Source organism: Mesoplodon densirostris, chromosome 3, assembly GCF_025265405.1.
Source record: "Mesoplodon densirostris isolate mMesDen1 chromosome 3, mMesDen1 primary haplotype, whole genome shotgun sequence".
In the NCBI taxonomy this organism is placed as follows: Eukaryota; Metazoa; Chordata; class Mammalia; order Artiodactyla; family Ziphiidae; genus Mesoplodon; species Mesoplodon densirostris.
Window position 1 is genome coordinate 44,192,487 of NC_082663.1, and position 16,669 is coordinate 44,209,155.

The 16,669-nt window shown below is 35.4% G+C and overlaps 1 protein-coding gene across 3 annotated transcripts in view; it reads left to right on the forward strand.

Moving 5' to 3' along the window:
* The window catches only part of DDX4 (DEAD-box helicase 4), a 68,466-nt gene that overhangs the window by 22,108 nt on the left and 29,689 nt on the right, over positions 1–16,669 (forward strand). For 2 of the 3 annotated variants that reach the window (XM_060092898.1, XM_060092900.1), the window contains exons 3-6: positions 5,275–5,352; positions 8,305–8,382; positions 10,418–10,468; positions 13,779–13,838. In XM_060092898.1, coding sequence (XP_059948881.1) covers positions 5,275–5,352; positions 8,305–8,382; positions 10,418–10,468; positions 13,779–13,838 — 267 coding nt within the window. The remainder of the gene's footprint in view (positions 1–5,274; positions 5,353–8,304; positions 8,383–10,417; positions 10,469–13,778; positions 13,839–16,669) is intronic. The other variant, XM_060092899.1, reaches the window with a different exon arrangement.

The window sequence follows — 16,669 nt, forward strand, 5'->3', positions numbered from 1 at the left end:
GTTAACTACAAACAGTGTTCAGCAGAACTCTAGAAAATTTTTATCTTACATAATTGAAACCTTATATCCATTTAACAGTACCTCCTGCTGTTTTTGAGGTTATTTCCTTTTTTAAAAAGTTCCAAAGACTGTTCAGTTATGTCTTTTCTTTCTTTCCCTTCCCCCTGCCTCCATCAGACTTCTAGTGATTTGTCACTCTGGCAAGTCTTTATTGGTTTCTTTAAAAAAGTTTTTTTTTTAAATTGAAGTATAGTTGACTTACAATGTTGTGTTAGTTTCTGGTATACAGCAAAGTGATTCAGTTATACATATATATACATACATCTTTTCAGATTCTTTTCCATTATAGTTTATTACAAGATATTGAATATAGTTCCCTGTGTTATACACTAGGACCTTGTTGTCTATTTTATATATAGTAGTTTGTATCTGCTAATCCCAAACTCCTAATTTATCCCTCCCTCCCCTTTTCCCTTTGGTAACCATAAGTTTGTTTTTATGTCTGTGAGTCTGTTTCTGTTTTGTAAATAAGTTCATTTGTATCTTTTTTTTTTTTTTTCTTTTTTGCGGTACGCGGGCCTCTCACTGTGTGGCCTCTCCAGTTGCGGAGCACAGTCTCCAGACGCGCAGGACGAGCAGCCATGGCTCACGGACCCAGCCGCTCCACAGCATGTGGGATCTTCCTGGACCAGGGCACGAACCTGCGTCTCCTGCATCGTCACACGTACTCTCAACCACTGCGCCACCAGGGAAGCCCCAGTTGTATCATTTTTTTAAGATTTCACATATAAGGGATATCATATGATATTTGTCTTTCTTTTTCTGACTTCACTTAGTATGATAATCTCTGGGTCCATCCATGTTGCTGCAGATGGCATTATTTCAGTCTTTTTTATGACTGAGCAGTATTCCATTGTACATATATACCACATCTTCTTTATCCATTCATCTGTTGATGGACATTTAGGTTGCTTCCAAGTCTTGGCTATTGTAAATAGTGCTGCTATGAACATTGGGGTGTATGTATCTTTTTGAATTAGAGTTTTCTCCAGATATATGCCCAGGAGTGAGATTGCTGGATCATATGGTAACTTTATTTTTAGTTTTTTAAGGAACCTCCATACTGTTTTCCAGAATGGCTGCACCAATTTACATTCCCACCAGCAGCGTAGGAGAGTTCCCTTTTCTCCACACCCTCTCCAGCATTTATTATTTGTAAACTTCTAAATGATGGCCATTCTGACCCATGTGAGGTGATGCCTCATTATAGTTTTGATTTGCATTTCTCTGATAATTAGCAATGTTGAGCATCTTTTCATGTGCCTATTGGCCATCTGTATATGTCTCCTTTGGAGAAATGTCTATTTAGGTCTTCTGCTCATTTTTTGATTGGGTTGTTTGTTTTTTTGTTATTGAGTTGTTTGTATGAGCTGTTTGAAAATTAATCCCATAAATTAAAAATTTAATGTTTTGCCTGTGTTCTCTTTTAGGAGTTTTTGATGCGATTTGCAAAGGGATTTTTTTTAAACTTTCCCTTTCTGATATTTCATTGTTAGTGTAAAGAAATGCATCAGATTTGTGTATATTAATCTTGTATCCTGCTACTTTGCTGAATTTGTTTATCAGTTCTAGTAGTTTTTGTGTGGAGTCTTTAGGGTGTTCTCTATATATTATGTCATCTGCATATAATGACAATGTTACCTCTTCCTTTCCAATTTGGATATCTTTTATTTCTTTTTCTTGTCTGATTGCTGTGGCTAGGACTTTCAATACTATGTTGAATGGAAGTGGTGAGAGTGGGCATACTTGTCTTGTTCCAAATTTTAGCATGAAGGTGTTGTTTTTCACTGTTGAGTATTATGTTGGCTGTGGGTTTGTCATAAATTGCTTTTGTTATGCTTAGATATGTTCCCTCCATACCCACTTTGGTAAGAGTTTTTTTAATCATGAATGGATGTTGAATTTTATCAAATGCTTTTTCTGAGTCTATGGAGATGATCATGTGGTTTTTGTCTTGTTTTGTTGATGTGGTGTGTCACATTGATTTTGCATGTGTTGAACCATTCTTGTGACCCTGGGATGAATCCAGCTTGATCATGGTGTATGATCCTTCTTATGTGTTGTTTGGATTCGGTTTGCTAATATTTTGTTGAGAATTTTTGCATCTATATTTGTCAAAGGTACTAGCCTGTAATTTTCTTTTTTGGTAGTGTCTTTGTCTGGTATCAGGGTGATGGTGGCTTCATAAAATCACTTTGGGAGTATTCCCTCTTCTCAGTCTTTTGGAAGAGTTCGAGAAAGATTGGTACTAGTTCTTCTTTGTATGCTTGTTAGAATTCTCCAGTGAAGCCATCCAGTCCTGGACTTTTGTTTGCAGGGAGTTTTTAAATTACAGTTTCTATTTCACTTTTAGTGATCAGTCTGTTCAAATTATCTGTTTCGTCTTGATTCAGTTTTGGTGGGCTGTATGTTTCTAGAAACTTGTCCATTTCTCCTAGGTTGTCCAATTTGTTGGCATATAATTGTCTATAGTATTCTCTGATGGTTTTTTTTGTATTTCTGCAGTGTTAGTTGGTATTTATCCTCTTTCATTTCTTACTTTGTTTATTTTGGGTCCTCTGTCTCTTCTTTTTGGTGAGCCTGGCCAGAGGTTTATTGATTTTGTTTATCATTTCAAAAAAACCAGATCTTGATTTTTTTTTTTTTTTTTTTTTTTGCCGTACGCGGGCCTCTCACTGTTGTGGCCTCTCCCGTTGCGGAGCACAGGCTCCGGATGCACAGGCTCAGCGGCCATGGCTCACGGGCCCAGCCGCTCCGCGGCATATGGGATCCTCCCAGACCGGGGCACGAACCCGTATCCCCTGCATCGGCAGGCGGACTCTCAACCACTGCGCCACCAGGGAGGCCCCAGATCTTGATTTTATTGATTTTTTTCTATTGTTTTTTTAATCTCTGTTTTATTTATTTCCTCTTTGATCTATATTATTTCTCTCCTTCTTGTGACTGTAGTTTTTGTTTGTTCTTCTTTTTCTAATTCTTTTAGATGGTAGGTTAGGTTGCTTGTTTGAGAGTTTTTCTTGTTTTTTGAGGAAGGCCTATATCACAATAAACTTCCCTCTTAGATTTTGTGTGTTTGTATTTTTGTTGTCATTTGTCTCAAGGTATTTTTAAAATTTCCTCTTTGATCTCATTGTTGACCCATTGGTTTTTGTTGTAGCATGTTGTTTAGTCTCCTTGTAATCGTTTTTTTCTTGTTTCTCTTTCTATGGTTGATTTCTAGTTTCATGCCATTGTAGTCAGAAAAGATGCTTGAAATAATTTCTATCATCTAAAATATGTTGAGGCTTGTTTTGTGTCCTGGTATGGATCTAACCTAGAGAATGTTCCATGTGTGCTTGGAAAGAATGTGTAGTATGTATATATTTTGACCATAATGTCCTGAAAATATCAATTAAGTCTAACTGTTCTATTGTGTCATTTAGGATCTCTGTTGTCTTATTGATCTTCAGTCTGGAAGATCTGTCCATTGATGTCAGTGGGGTGTTAAAGTCTCCTACTATTATTATATTCCCATCCATTTCTCCCTTTATATCTGTTAGTATTTGTTTTATGTATTTAGGTGCTCCTATATTGGCTGTATATATGTTAACGAGTGTAATATCCTCTTCTTGTATTGATCCTTTTATCATTATATAGTGTCCTTCTCTAGCTTTCTTTATGGCTTTTGTTTTAAAGTTGATTTTGTCTGATACGAGTATTGCTACCCCCACTTTCTTGTCATTTTCATTTGCATGAAATATCTTTTTTCCATCTCCTCACTCTCAGTCTATGTGTGTCCCTCATCCTAAAGTGGGTTATTGGTTTCCTAAAGAGCTAGGTTTTGGTTTTGTTGAGCTGCTATTATATGTTTGTTTCCTATTTCATTAATTTCTGCTCTTACCATTTTTTTCCTCCTTTACTTCTGTGTGATTTATTTTTTCTAACATTCCTACTAGTTGAGATGGCTGTTTAGCTCATTAATTTTGAGTTCTTTTTTTTTTTGAGTTCCTTTTTTTTGTATAAAAATTTAAGTCCTGATATATGTCATTTTTATCATACAATTCTAAGTATTTCTAAAGTTCCATTGTAATTTTTTTCTTTGTGCTATGTTATATAGAAGTGTTTTAGAAATACATTTCCAAATGTAAGAGGATTTTAATCAAGTTTTTTTGGTATTTAATAATTTCTAATTTTTTTAAATTGACGTATACTTGAGTTATAATACCATATTAGTTTCAGGTATATAACAGTGATTTGATTTTTTGGGGGTTACACACCATACAAAGTTGGTATAAGACATTGACTATATTCCCTGTGCTATACATTACATCCCTGTAATTTATTTATTTTATAACTGGTAGTTCGTACCTCTTAATCCCCTTCACCTATTTCGTACCTTCCCCCACCCCTCTCCCATCTGGCAAACCACTATTTGTTTTCTGTATCTGTTACTCTTTTCTGTGTTGTGTATTTGTTTGCTTGTTTTATTTTTTAGATTTCACATATAAGTGAAAATATACAATATTTGTCTTTCTTTTGGTAACTTCCAATTTGATTGCATTGCAATTAGAGAATTTTGTGTATATGATATTGATTTTTGAAATTGTTGAATTTGCATTTTGGCCTTCCACGTGGCCAGTTTTTATGAACATTCTATTGTTGAATGTCAACTTCTTTAATGTTTTTAGTTCTGTGAATGTGCACAGTGTTCTGTGGATGACTGTAATTTACCTATTCTCCTTTGATTATTTTTGGCTATTATTGACAATGCTTATAAAAACATCTTTGTGTGTATCTGTTACCATCTGAGTGTATCCACAGGGAAAATCATACTAGTATACTTCCAAAAAGTATTTTCTTTTAAAATCAGGATCAAGATTGATTCAGTTTATAGTTTAAATATTGTATATGATTTGTGCTTGTTTTGCTATGTCCTTGACTAGTCTCAGTATTAGCAAACTGTTTTCCAGTCAGTTGTGGTTGAGAAAATTATATCCTTTTTTTGATTTCCAATTTCTTTAATTATGAGTGAGAGACACTTTTTTTTTCTTTCTTTTGGAGAACTACCTATTCTTATTCATAGCCCATTTTTCTACTAGGCTTTTCGTCTTTTTTAGTGCTATATAAAATTTTTCCTTTGCCATGTGGATGGCACTTTGAGAAGGTTTAAAGTTTGCTTACCACCAAGGTACTTTTTTTGTTATTTTGACTTGCTTCAAATGTTATTTGCTTTAGAAATGGATGATGGATCTTCTCGAAGAGATCGCTTAATGAGAAGCAGATTTGCCTCTGGGAGGAGTTTGGGAAACAGGGGTAAGTATCTTTCCTTAATCGTCTGTTAAATAGTTGAATAGTGGAATGAATAGAGGCCTTTATGGCTGTTTAGTGCAAAGTAAAATCTTTTATAACTTAGTGTATAGTAGACTTTGTTGGGATAATGAGTTTTTTTTTATGTCTGTTTTTTTTTTGCTGCTTTACTTTTTTAAGATAGTAGGCAGTAGTTAAATTGATTAGGTAGATTGGTTAAAGAGAGTTGCTTCCCAGAGCTTCTTCAGGTGTTGGTGATTATTGTTCCCAACAATTGGCATGGGAGGAATGTTTGTAAAAGCTCCAAAGATTATGGTGTGAAGGACCTCTTTAAGTTTTATATTTCTCAAGAAAAGGCAGTATGGAAAGCAGTCTGTTAGCTCATTAATATTAAGAGGTTGTTTTCCCAAAATTGGAATTTTTTGTTGCTACTTTTAGAACAACCAGCGCTAGATTTGACAGATAATGACCCAGCAGAATACCTTCCTCCAGTCCATTTTTAGATTTGATATTAAAATGCTGAAAATAGGGCCTCCCTGGTGGCGCAGTGGTTGAGAGTCCGCCTGCCGATGCAGGGGATACGGGTTCGTGCCCCGATCTGGGAGGATCCCATGTGCCGCGGAGCGGCTGGGCCCGTGAGCCATGGCCGCTGGGCCTGCGCATCCGGAGCCTGTGCTCCGCAACGGGAGAGGCCACAACAGTGAGAGGCCCGCATACCGCAAAAAGAAAAAAAAAAAAAAAAAAAAAAAAAAACTGAAAATATTCTGCACTATGTTTTATTATAGTGCAACAAAATATTTATTATTAGAACCTCATTAAATGGTCATATGGATTTTTAAATAAATTTATTTCTTTTATGGGATGCCATAAGCTAGGGTTAATTGGCAGTTTTAAATATACATGACACTTACTCTTGAATTTATTAAGTATTATTTTTTGAAAAACATCAATCCTAGATATTTTTATTCATTGGAAACTAAAGGTTGATGCGTGTATTTCATTTGCCATTTGGAAAATTTAATATTTTTAAATACAGTTAACATAAATGTGAACTTTTATGTTTTGACATGTTTCTGCTACTAATGGAAATAATTTATTTGTTAAATATGCCTATATACATTTTGTTTTTTAAGCCTGCATATTAAGTAAGAGTCGTTGATGATTTGGAGCATGTAGTTGTGCTAAGAGGTTGAAGTGTGGGTTTTGTTTGCTACTACTAAGATTAGAAATATAAATACCTTAATATTATACTCAGGGAACTATTTAATATTTAGATATATTCTAAAATCCTAATTTAGAATGGGTTATAATACTTTTTGATGAAGACTTCTAAACATTGTTGAATAAAGCCTTTTTAAACGAGAAAGCCATCACTGAGAGAGACTTTACTATAAATTGTTAATTCCATATGTTGTAGGTTGAAATACATTAAATTTCTGATCAAAACTCTTTGTAAATGTTAATACTTTAAAAAGTTATCTTTGAAAAGATTCTGAAAAAGAATGAACATATGTGTATGTATAACTGAATCACTTTGCTGTACACCTGAAACTAATACATTATAAATCATCTATACTCCAATAAAATTAAAAGAAAAAAGAAAAAAAGTTATCTTTAATACTACATATAATCCTAGAAATTCATAGAAGACCCATGAGTAAAACCCCTTTCCTGAATGATCCATTTAACATTTTAGCTATTTTCAATCTCTGTGATATTTGTTCTCAGAACTTGCATATCTAGTCACATGGTTTTGAAATTGACTCTTAATTGCTTAACATATATATTGATTAGCTTTTTATCTTCTGTGAAGTATGGCCTAAAAAGCCTTAACTTCCTGAATCACACACTTCTTTAGAATCTGATGAAAATACTGATAGTTGCATATATGCAATTTTGCATTTGGCATTAGGAGTTTCACAGATCCCTTAACTCCTCTGCACTAGGATATTTCAGATAGAGGTAAGACAGTTTAGGAGGATCACAAGATAATGATAGTTATCCCAATGATAGTTTGAAGTGGCAGTTTATGATGTTTTGGATGTCTGTTCTAAGTTTTTGTTTTAAATACCTGTGCTGCTTGCCATAGCAGCTCTGCCCTCAGAATTCTTAATTTAGTGGTAGAGAAACACACGGAAAGAAATATTGCTAAAAAAGAGATACACATAGTATGCTGTGGGAATGTGACTGAAGGATTGACTATGGATGGAGGACTGAAGGAGGACTTCACTGAAGAGGTGGCTTTTGAACCCGACTTTTGAAGAGTGAAAAGAATTTTGCTAGGAAAAATAGGAAAGCAGGGAATGTCATGCTGAAGGAACAGCATGTAGGAAGGTGGAAAATATTAGAAGTTCACAATGTGGAGTATGGGAAGTTGTTTTATGAATTAAAATGTTGGGTATTCAGAGCCATGTAGTGGGGGATAAAGCTAATAAGGCTGATATGAGGAAATACTATGGAGGGGTGGGAGGTAAAGGGGAGTGGTATTCATAGCAGTTTTTTCTTCATTATGTAGTCCCTTCCTAATTTTAATTTTAAAAAGTGGAAAGACTGAGAGCGACTGAAGTACTAGAAAAATGAATAAGTAACAATAATTACAGGACAGCAGTGTAAAATTTTCAGTAGCAATGACTTTCACATAGGGGTATAATGTAAATATCTATCAGGGTGAGGTTTCAGTATATAGAAAATCAGAGTTGAATTTCTTGATTAAAGGTCTCTAGTAAAATAACACCTAGTAGACAGTTGTATTTCACCAATAGTATATTTGTTTTTACTTTGGTGTAATTTAATTATTTTTAAAAGTTGCAGGTGTATTTTATCTTTATAAGTTCCTGTACTACTCTCTCCCTGTCCTTGGGAGTTCCCTTAACCCACAGATTCATTTAATTCCTAGTTATTGATGGCACACTTGATTTTGTATGTTGAAGAGTTTTAACTCTATCTGAACTTTTTCAGATCCTGGCAAGTCTAATAAAAGAGAGAATACATCCACAATGGGTGGCTTTGGAGTTGGAAGGAGTTTTGGAAACAGAGGTAACCTGCTTATGATATCTTACAATCAAAACTTAAGTGACCCCAAGTTTTATAGTCTTTGAATTCTGTTTCCCTTTAATATACATAGAAAATGTGTGCCTTTCCCAAGACTTTATGTAGATCACAAGGGAGTGCTTTCACTTTTCTAGTCACAGTTTAGAGCAGCAGTTTATGCTGCTTTGGATGTGTCTGCTACTCTATTTCGCTTTTTTTTTTTCTTTTTAATAGCCATGCTACTTGCTGCAACATCTCTTCAAATTGATTTACCCCATAGGTGAACCCCAGTTCTTTTCTACTATACTCATGACTTGATTTCCCTGCTCCCACAAGCAAGAGATCTATCTTATACTTCCAAAGGTGAATCTGAGTCTCCATCTTTACTTGAGCAAAGAACCACTAGAACCTTTGAAATTACATTTTTTTCCATAAAAACTTTAAAAACTGTAAAGTAGAACTTAGGTAAGAGTTTAAGATCAAGACCAGTAGTGTGTAGGTGGAAGACTTTCTCAAGCATTTTGGAGACCCAGCACTTGACTTTTCTGGGAGAGGTGTATGGAGGGGAAGGGGCAATTGTAGAGAGCAGTAGAACGTAATCCTTTTCTGAACCAACTTCAAAGATTGCCAATATTTAAATGAATAAAATAACTCAAAATCCAAGTTTTGTGATATATAGTCTTTTTGTAGGGATTATCTTTATTTTGAAATTACATATCTGTTCAAAGAAAAAGTGTCATCCAATCATATATTGAGGCCAAAGGGTACTTATTTTTTATATGCTAATTGGGTATTAAATTTCCAAGAGGTTTAATGCTGGAGGGTACATTAGATTTGTTGAACCTGAGATGTTAAATGACTTGATATGTAGACATTTTGCATATAGATTTTTTAAAAATATACTTTTTATTTATTTACTTTTGGCTGTGTTGGGTCTTCATTGCTGTGCAGGCTTTCTCTTGCAGCGAGTGGGGACTACTCTTCATTGCGGAGCACGGGCTCTAGGCGTGCTGACTTCAGTAGTTGTGGCATGTGGGCTCAGTAGTTGTGGCTCGCGGGCTCTAGAGCGCAGGTTCAGTAGTTGTGGCACACAGGCTTAGTTGCTCCGCGGCATGTGGGATCTTCCCTGACCAGGGCTCGAACCCATGTTCCCTGCATTGGCAGATGGATTCTTAACCACTGTGCCACCAGGGAAGTCCCTGCCTATAAATTTAACATCTGTCAAACAGTAACTGATTGGTTTCTGTAGTACCGAAGCCATAATTTAATGTATTTTATTATTTAGGTTAGATACTAATTGATAGGCATTGCATATTGACATTAGTTTTAACTTACATTATTCCCTGAGTATCTCTGCAGTAAAGATCATTTTATTAAGGCTCAAATTTTTTTAATTTTATGAAATATTTTGATGGATGCTTTAAAAATGAATTTTAGAGATGTATCTATATGCTCCAGAGATGCATAAATCTGGAGACACAAGTTTTTATTAAATGAGAAATTTGAAAGCAGAGCTTGATGAAAGATTGTTTCTTTTAAATTTTATAAACAAAAAGAAGTTGGCAGAATATCCTTGTTATTGAGAAGGGGAAAATTATTGAATATTGGATTATAATTTAGTTGTATTGTCCTCCAGCAGATAAGAGATTACAAATTAATTTATAAAGTTTAAAAAGTTTTTATATTTTGAATAGAAAGTACATAGTGGTTATAGTGATATATATACACACACACAGCCATGTACATATAGAGAAATATATGACATTTTAGGTAATATAAGATTGGATGGTATTTTAATAAACTGACACAAGGAAGAAGTTGTCATACAATGTGTATGAATTCTCATTCACTGTTTATATATACAGTTGTATGTGATTTATACTGTTTTAAAGGGGCATCAAAACTAGAAGTCCCTATAAAGAGTGTGTTTCTTTGTTTCTATGTTTCTCTTTTTCTCTCTCTTTTTCTTTCTTTCTTCTACAAAGGTATAGGTAATTGTTGTTTTCAGAAATGTGCAAGTTTAATTTTACATTTTTTGTAGGTTTTTCAAATAACAAGTTTGAAGAAGGTGATAGCTCTGGTTTCTGGAGAGGTAAGTTCATTGTTTTTTGTAGTGACTTAAGAATTTAGTGTCCAGAGTACATGCTAAAGAGAAACTAAGATTAATTATCTTAGTCTGTTCCAGTTCTATTTTATTTAAACCCGTTTTATAAAGCTATAGCCAGAGCCTTAACCGAGAATTCAGCCATCCTAATTTGGCCTATTGTCACCTGTCTTAATTAATCTATAAAGTGCAACTTTTGAATGCTGTGCTTCCTTAAGAAAAAGAGGATAGTAGAAAAAGCAAGTCAAGAATCAGAATTCCACTTTCATATATAAATACAGTTTGAGACATGTAGGTCTTTATTCAGACTCAAATAAGTATTAACAGTGGAAAAAGATTCATGAGACTGTGGATCACTGCTGAAATCAAAGACATTTCTGTCAAAGGTACTGACACTCTGGTTTGGAGGAACACAGAGAATGATGAGAATAGAGTAATGTTACCAGAAGGTAGACTACAATAATTAACAGTACTTTTCCAGGAGATCCTGGTTGAGTAGATTTGGGTGAGGCCCTGGAACCTGTATTTAAAAAGCATCCCTGGTGACTCTGATGCCTCTTTTGTTTGGTAACCACTGATCTATGGAATCTTTATAACATAATACACTTTGGAGTTCCAGACTTTGTTTCATGTCCCTGCTCTGCTATCTGCTTGTTGAATAACATAGAGCAAGTTGCTTAATTTCTCGGAGCCACAATTTCCTCTTCTGTAGACTGGAGACCATTCATTTTATAGCTTGTTAGGCACACTAAATGAGAATCTGTGTAAAAGCACGAAGCTTAGTCCCAGACACATTCATGGTAAACGGTAAATGTCACCTATCTTCATTAAATATTTGAGACTTGATCTTAACTGTGATTCTCAAAATCAAAACCAAACCTAGACCTGATCACCTTGAAACCCTTTTGGAACATGGTGGGATTTTAATATATCAGTTAAGACTGCTTCTCCAAACTACTGTTCAGTCTCATTCTCCCTGCTTTTGTCTGCTTTTTCTCCTATCCTGTTTTAATGAAAACATATGTAGCATACAACTAATATTTGAGAGAAGAAAAACATCACCATTTTTATCCTTTTCCATTTCTCCTTGTCCTAATTTTCCAACTTTTAATTAGTATTCAAGATCATTTCTACTCACCAGAGACATTCCTTCCTCCCCAGTTGACTCTTTAGTGATGAGCCAGAGTGCTTTTGAGCACAAATTCCAATTTCTCACAGCACTTGAGAGAACTTCTCTCCTCCAAAATGGTCTACTTTCTTCCTTTGATCTATTTACTACTTCTTTTTTTTTAACATCTTTATTGGAGTATAATTGCTTTACAATGGTGTGTTAGTTTCTGCTTTATAACAAAGTGAATCAGTTATACATACACATATGTTCCCATATCTCTTCCCTCTTGTGTATCCCTCCCCCGCACCCTTCCTATCCTTATTTACTTCTTCTATTCTCAGTTTTAGTTCCCCTAAACTAAAAAATTGTGTTTATTCCTAAAAAATTCTTTCACTCTCACAGTTGTTGGCAAGCCCAGGAGCAGGTTTTGCTATCATTATAGAAGCCTTTTCTCTGCACACAGATGTGTAGAGTGTTTTGTGGTTATTTTCTCTGCAGTCTCATGTCCCCTAGCTGGTATAGTATAGCGATAAGGAGCTCAGACACCTTGGGTTTGAGACCCAGATGCTCCTCCTGTCAGTTGTGTTATCTTAAAAAATTTGTTTAACTTCTCTGTATTTCTTTTTCTTTGTTTATAATTTGAGGATAATACCCACCTCGTAAGGTTTTTGTGAGGACTTAAAAAGTTAAAACAGACTTCATTTAGAGCAGTGCCAGACAGATACTAAGTTCTATTTGTTGTTACTACTATTATTTTTATATAATTAATAGATTATAACTGATCTTGGGATCATTGTCTCATTTTTGTTTGCACTTGGCTTTATTTTTTAACTTACAGAAATTATTTTTAATAACTTTTTATTTTGAAATCATTTGACTCAAAAGAAGTTTCGGAAATAGTACAGAGGGTTTCTTCCACCCTTCTTCTTCTAATGTAATTGTACCCTTCACCCAACTGCTGATGTCATCAGCCTATTTTAATTCCCAGTGTGGTCAAAATAGCTTTGGGCTTGTTTTAGGAGAACAGTTGGCCAAAGATTATATGAGACCTTTTACTCCTTGTCAGGCCCCAGATTAATTCATAGGTTTTTTTTCTGTAAGGCAATAAATATTAGCTAACATCATCATTATTCCAGAATTATTCCAAGAATCTTTCCAAAATTCTTTCTTTACTGTTCAGCATGCTTGTCATATTATATCTTGCTTCTAAGCAAGTTGTCTTGATGTTAGATGGCTCTTCAGGAATATTTGTCAGTTGTTGATGTCAGCTTAAATAGGAGCCTGCAGCAAGAGCTCTGGGTCATTGTTTATTATAAAACAATATTAATTGAGTAGATTAGTACTTTTGCGCAGAAACTTAACTGGTAGCTTCTAATCTGTTTAACCATTTGTGTCATCACTGGGACCTAAAGTTCTCAGGTGCTAAACGTTAGTGATATGTACAAAGATCCCTTGAAACCATCTCGGTATTTCCCAAACATGGCTTTGTTGGAATCTTCTAGAAAGCTTAAAGTTATTACTAAAAGTTGTAATTTTTTAATTTAGAAAATCATCCATTCCTTGCTGTCACTCTACACGTTCAAAATAAACATCTCTGGGGGTGGGCTCTTTCCAACTTTACTAATAATTTTTAGGCAGCCTTCAGTGTAGTGATCCTCATACCACTATTTAGAAACCCTGGTACCAGAAAGCCAGGCTATCCCCCAATTTTTCCATTAAGATGAATGGGGGAAAGTTTGCATATATTAAAAAAAGCACTGACATCTCAGGTTTATTAAGAAAGGCAAGTTACAGAAATAATGATGACATTATAAGAAGAATAGTCATGCATTTCTGAGATCCCCTTGACTACTTAATTGTTAGATATTTCTGAAACTGTTTCTAGTTAAACTGATATTTGCGAAATTCTTATTTTTTGGCTGTGCTCAGAATTTGACAAATTATACGCTTAACATTTAATATTTAGATATATTAGGTGACTTGTATAGGGAATTGACTGAATAATGTCTTTGTATTTCTGTTGTTACAATTATTTTAAAAATTAAAATATTCATATTTTAACTTATAAAGATATTTATCTTTTCTTACTAATTTCTCTTGTGACAGTGCTATTCTTTAGATACTACATTAATGTAAATACTAAAGTAATTATTTAGATGCTATTCACATGTTAAATTTTTATTCAAGAATCTAGTAATGACCGTGAAGATAATCAAACACAGAACAGAGGGTTTTCCAAGAGAGGCGGTAAGGACCACGTTTTGGAACAATTTGTACTTAAGACAGAGATACGAAACTGAAAACCTGATTTTGGAAGAGCTGAAAGAAAGAAAAATTCTGGTGGTGAAAACCTTTAAAGAAAAATACTTTGGCATATGTTTGAATTAATATTCAGTAGGTGTCCCTCCTTCTGCTTTCTAATGTCACTGGATTTTTTCCCCTAAGACCTCCAGAGTGTGCTGTGAAGTACAGAAGGGGGACTGTGTGAATCTTGGTCAGTCACAGTATAGATGAACTGGGATGTCTTTGTCTCCGAGTAGGATCATTGGAGATATGGGGAAGGGAAGAAATCATAGACTACTTTTTGTTCAGGTCTAGCAGTACTCTACCATACTCTGCTGATCCGCCCTCTAATGAACTTGAGGTGAGATGGTATAAAAGTTATGCTCAGGCTTCCCTGGTGGCGCAGTGGTTGAGAGTCCGCCTGCCGATGCAGGGGACACGGGTTCGTGCCCCGGTCTGGGAGGATCCCACATGCCGCGGAGCGGCTGGGCCCGTGAGCCACGGCCGCTGGGCCTGCGTGTCCGGAGCCTGTGCTCTGCAATGGGAGAGGCCACAGCAGTGAGAGGCCCGCGTACTGCAAAAAAAAAAAAAAAAAAAAAAGTTATGCTCAATTCTGGGTTATCTATAGGCAGATACGTTAAAATAGCAACAACAAAACTCACAAAAAACCACAGTGAACTTATAAAATTGCTACAGGTGTGCAAATATATTTATGATAAAAGAGTTTCATTTTTGGAACTGCGTGGTAATCAGATATATCACTGTTTTTACTGCAACTTGGGGGTGTCCTTTTCCCTTGCCTATTAGATGTTTGGCTCACTGAATAAATCATTAAATAGCAGGCCCTCCTAGTGAAGCTGAAACATGCTGTGGACTTCAGTATAGCTTTGGTTGAGTTGTGAGGTGGGGAGGAATTTGGTGGTGAATGAGCTATGGCTTATTTGTCTCATAAGTTGAGTCTTTTTATGACAATTGCAGGGGGCCAAACAATGATGGGGAGGAAATGTAAGAAAAACACTCCTTTTTTAACATTGCTCTCCTCCCCCCTTTAAGAAGCAGTTTTGACACTAATGTTCCTAAACATAGCTCTTACTTTAAAATTTTTGGTTTTCTGCAGAACAGTGACTATCTTCCTTACTATTAAATTTTCTTTAAGTCAATTTAATTTATATTGAAGTGAAGCAGTCAAAACCCAGTTGCAGCTCTATGTGCTTGATCCTGGCTTACTGACTAGTGTAGGGTGACTAGCAGGAACAGTCATTTTTCAGGGTGTCCCTGATTGCTGTTTGCTTTAGTTGTATACATTTGAGGGTAGGAAATTTGCATTAGGGGTTACTCATTAAATATAAATGTGTGTGTAAATATAACTGTACCTAAGTTTATGTTGAAGTGTGACATGATACAGCAACAGGCAGGTGCTTATATCATAAATGTATATAGCTCAGTGATTTTTCAGTAACTGAATACACCTGGGTTCTGTGTTTTCACAAGCATCCAGATCAAGGAATAGAAATTACTAGCTCCTCAAAAGCCGCTTTCATGCTCATTTTTAGTCATTAACACCCCCCTCCCCCAGTTAATCTCTATTCTGACTTCTAGCAGCACAGACTTTTTTAAAATTTTGTACTTAACATAAATGGAATCATACAATATGTACTCTTTTGTGTCTGGCTTCTTCTTAATCTAATTGTGAGATTCATTCTTACTGTTGGTTGCAGTTGTAGATCATTATCATTGCTCTGTAGTATTCTTCTGTTCTACTGTTCTGCTAATGATATTTGGGTTTCTTGTAGTTTTGGGCTGTTTTTGAAACTGCTGCTATGAACATTCTAGTACATTTCTTTTGGTGACACTTGTTACTGTTTGTCTTTTTGATTGTAGCTATTCTAATGGATGTAAAGTGGTATCATGACTTTTTATCATTGAGTTATAAATTCAATAGTTGATATAGTTGATGGACAATATTATGTAAGTTACAGGTGCACAACATAGTGATTTCATAATTTTTAAAGGTTATACACCATTTATAGTTACTATAAAATATTGGCTATATTCCTTGTCTTTTACAACATATCCTTGTATCTTTATGGTTTTGCTTTGCATTTCCTGATGACTGTGATGTTGAGCAGCTTTTCATGTGTGTATTGGCCATTTGTATATATTCTTTGGAGAAATGTCTATTCAGATCCTTTGCCCATTTAAAAAATAGGGTTATTGATCTTTCTGTTTTAAGAATTCTTTATGTATTCTTGATACAAGTGTTAACAGATATATGATTTGCAAATATTTTCTCCTTTTCTGTGGGTTGTTTCTTCACTTTCTTTTTTTTTTTTTTTTTTCTTTTTGCGGTATGCGGGCCTCTCACTGTTGTGGCCTCTCCCGTTGCGGAGCACAGGCTCCGGATGCGCAGGCCCAGCGGCCATGGCTCACGGGCCCAGCCGCTCCGCAGCATATGGGATCCTCCCAGACCGGGGCACGAACCCGTATCCCCTGCATCGGCAGGCGGACTCTTAACCACTGCGCCACCAGGGAGGCCCTAATTTCACTCTTTTACATGTAGCTGTCCAGTTTTCCCAGCACCACTTATTGAAGAAACTGTCTTTTCTCCATTGTATATCCTTTCCTCCTTTTTCATAGATTAATTGACCATAGGTGCGTGGGTTTATCTCTGGGCTTTCTATCCTGTTCCATTGATCTATATTTCTGTTTTTGTGCCAGTACCATACTGTCTTTATTACTGTAGCTTTGTAGTGTAGTCTGAAGTCAGTGAGCCTGATTCCTCCAGCTCCATTTTT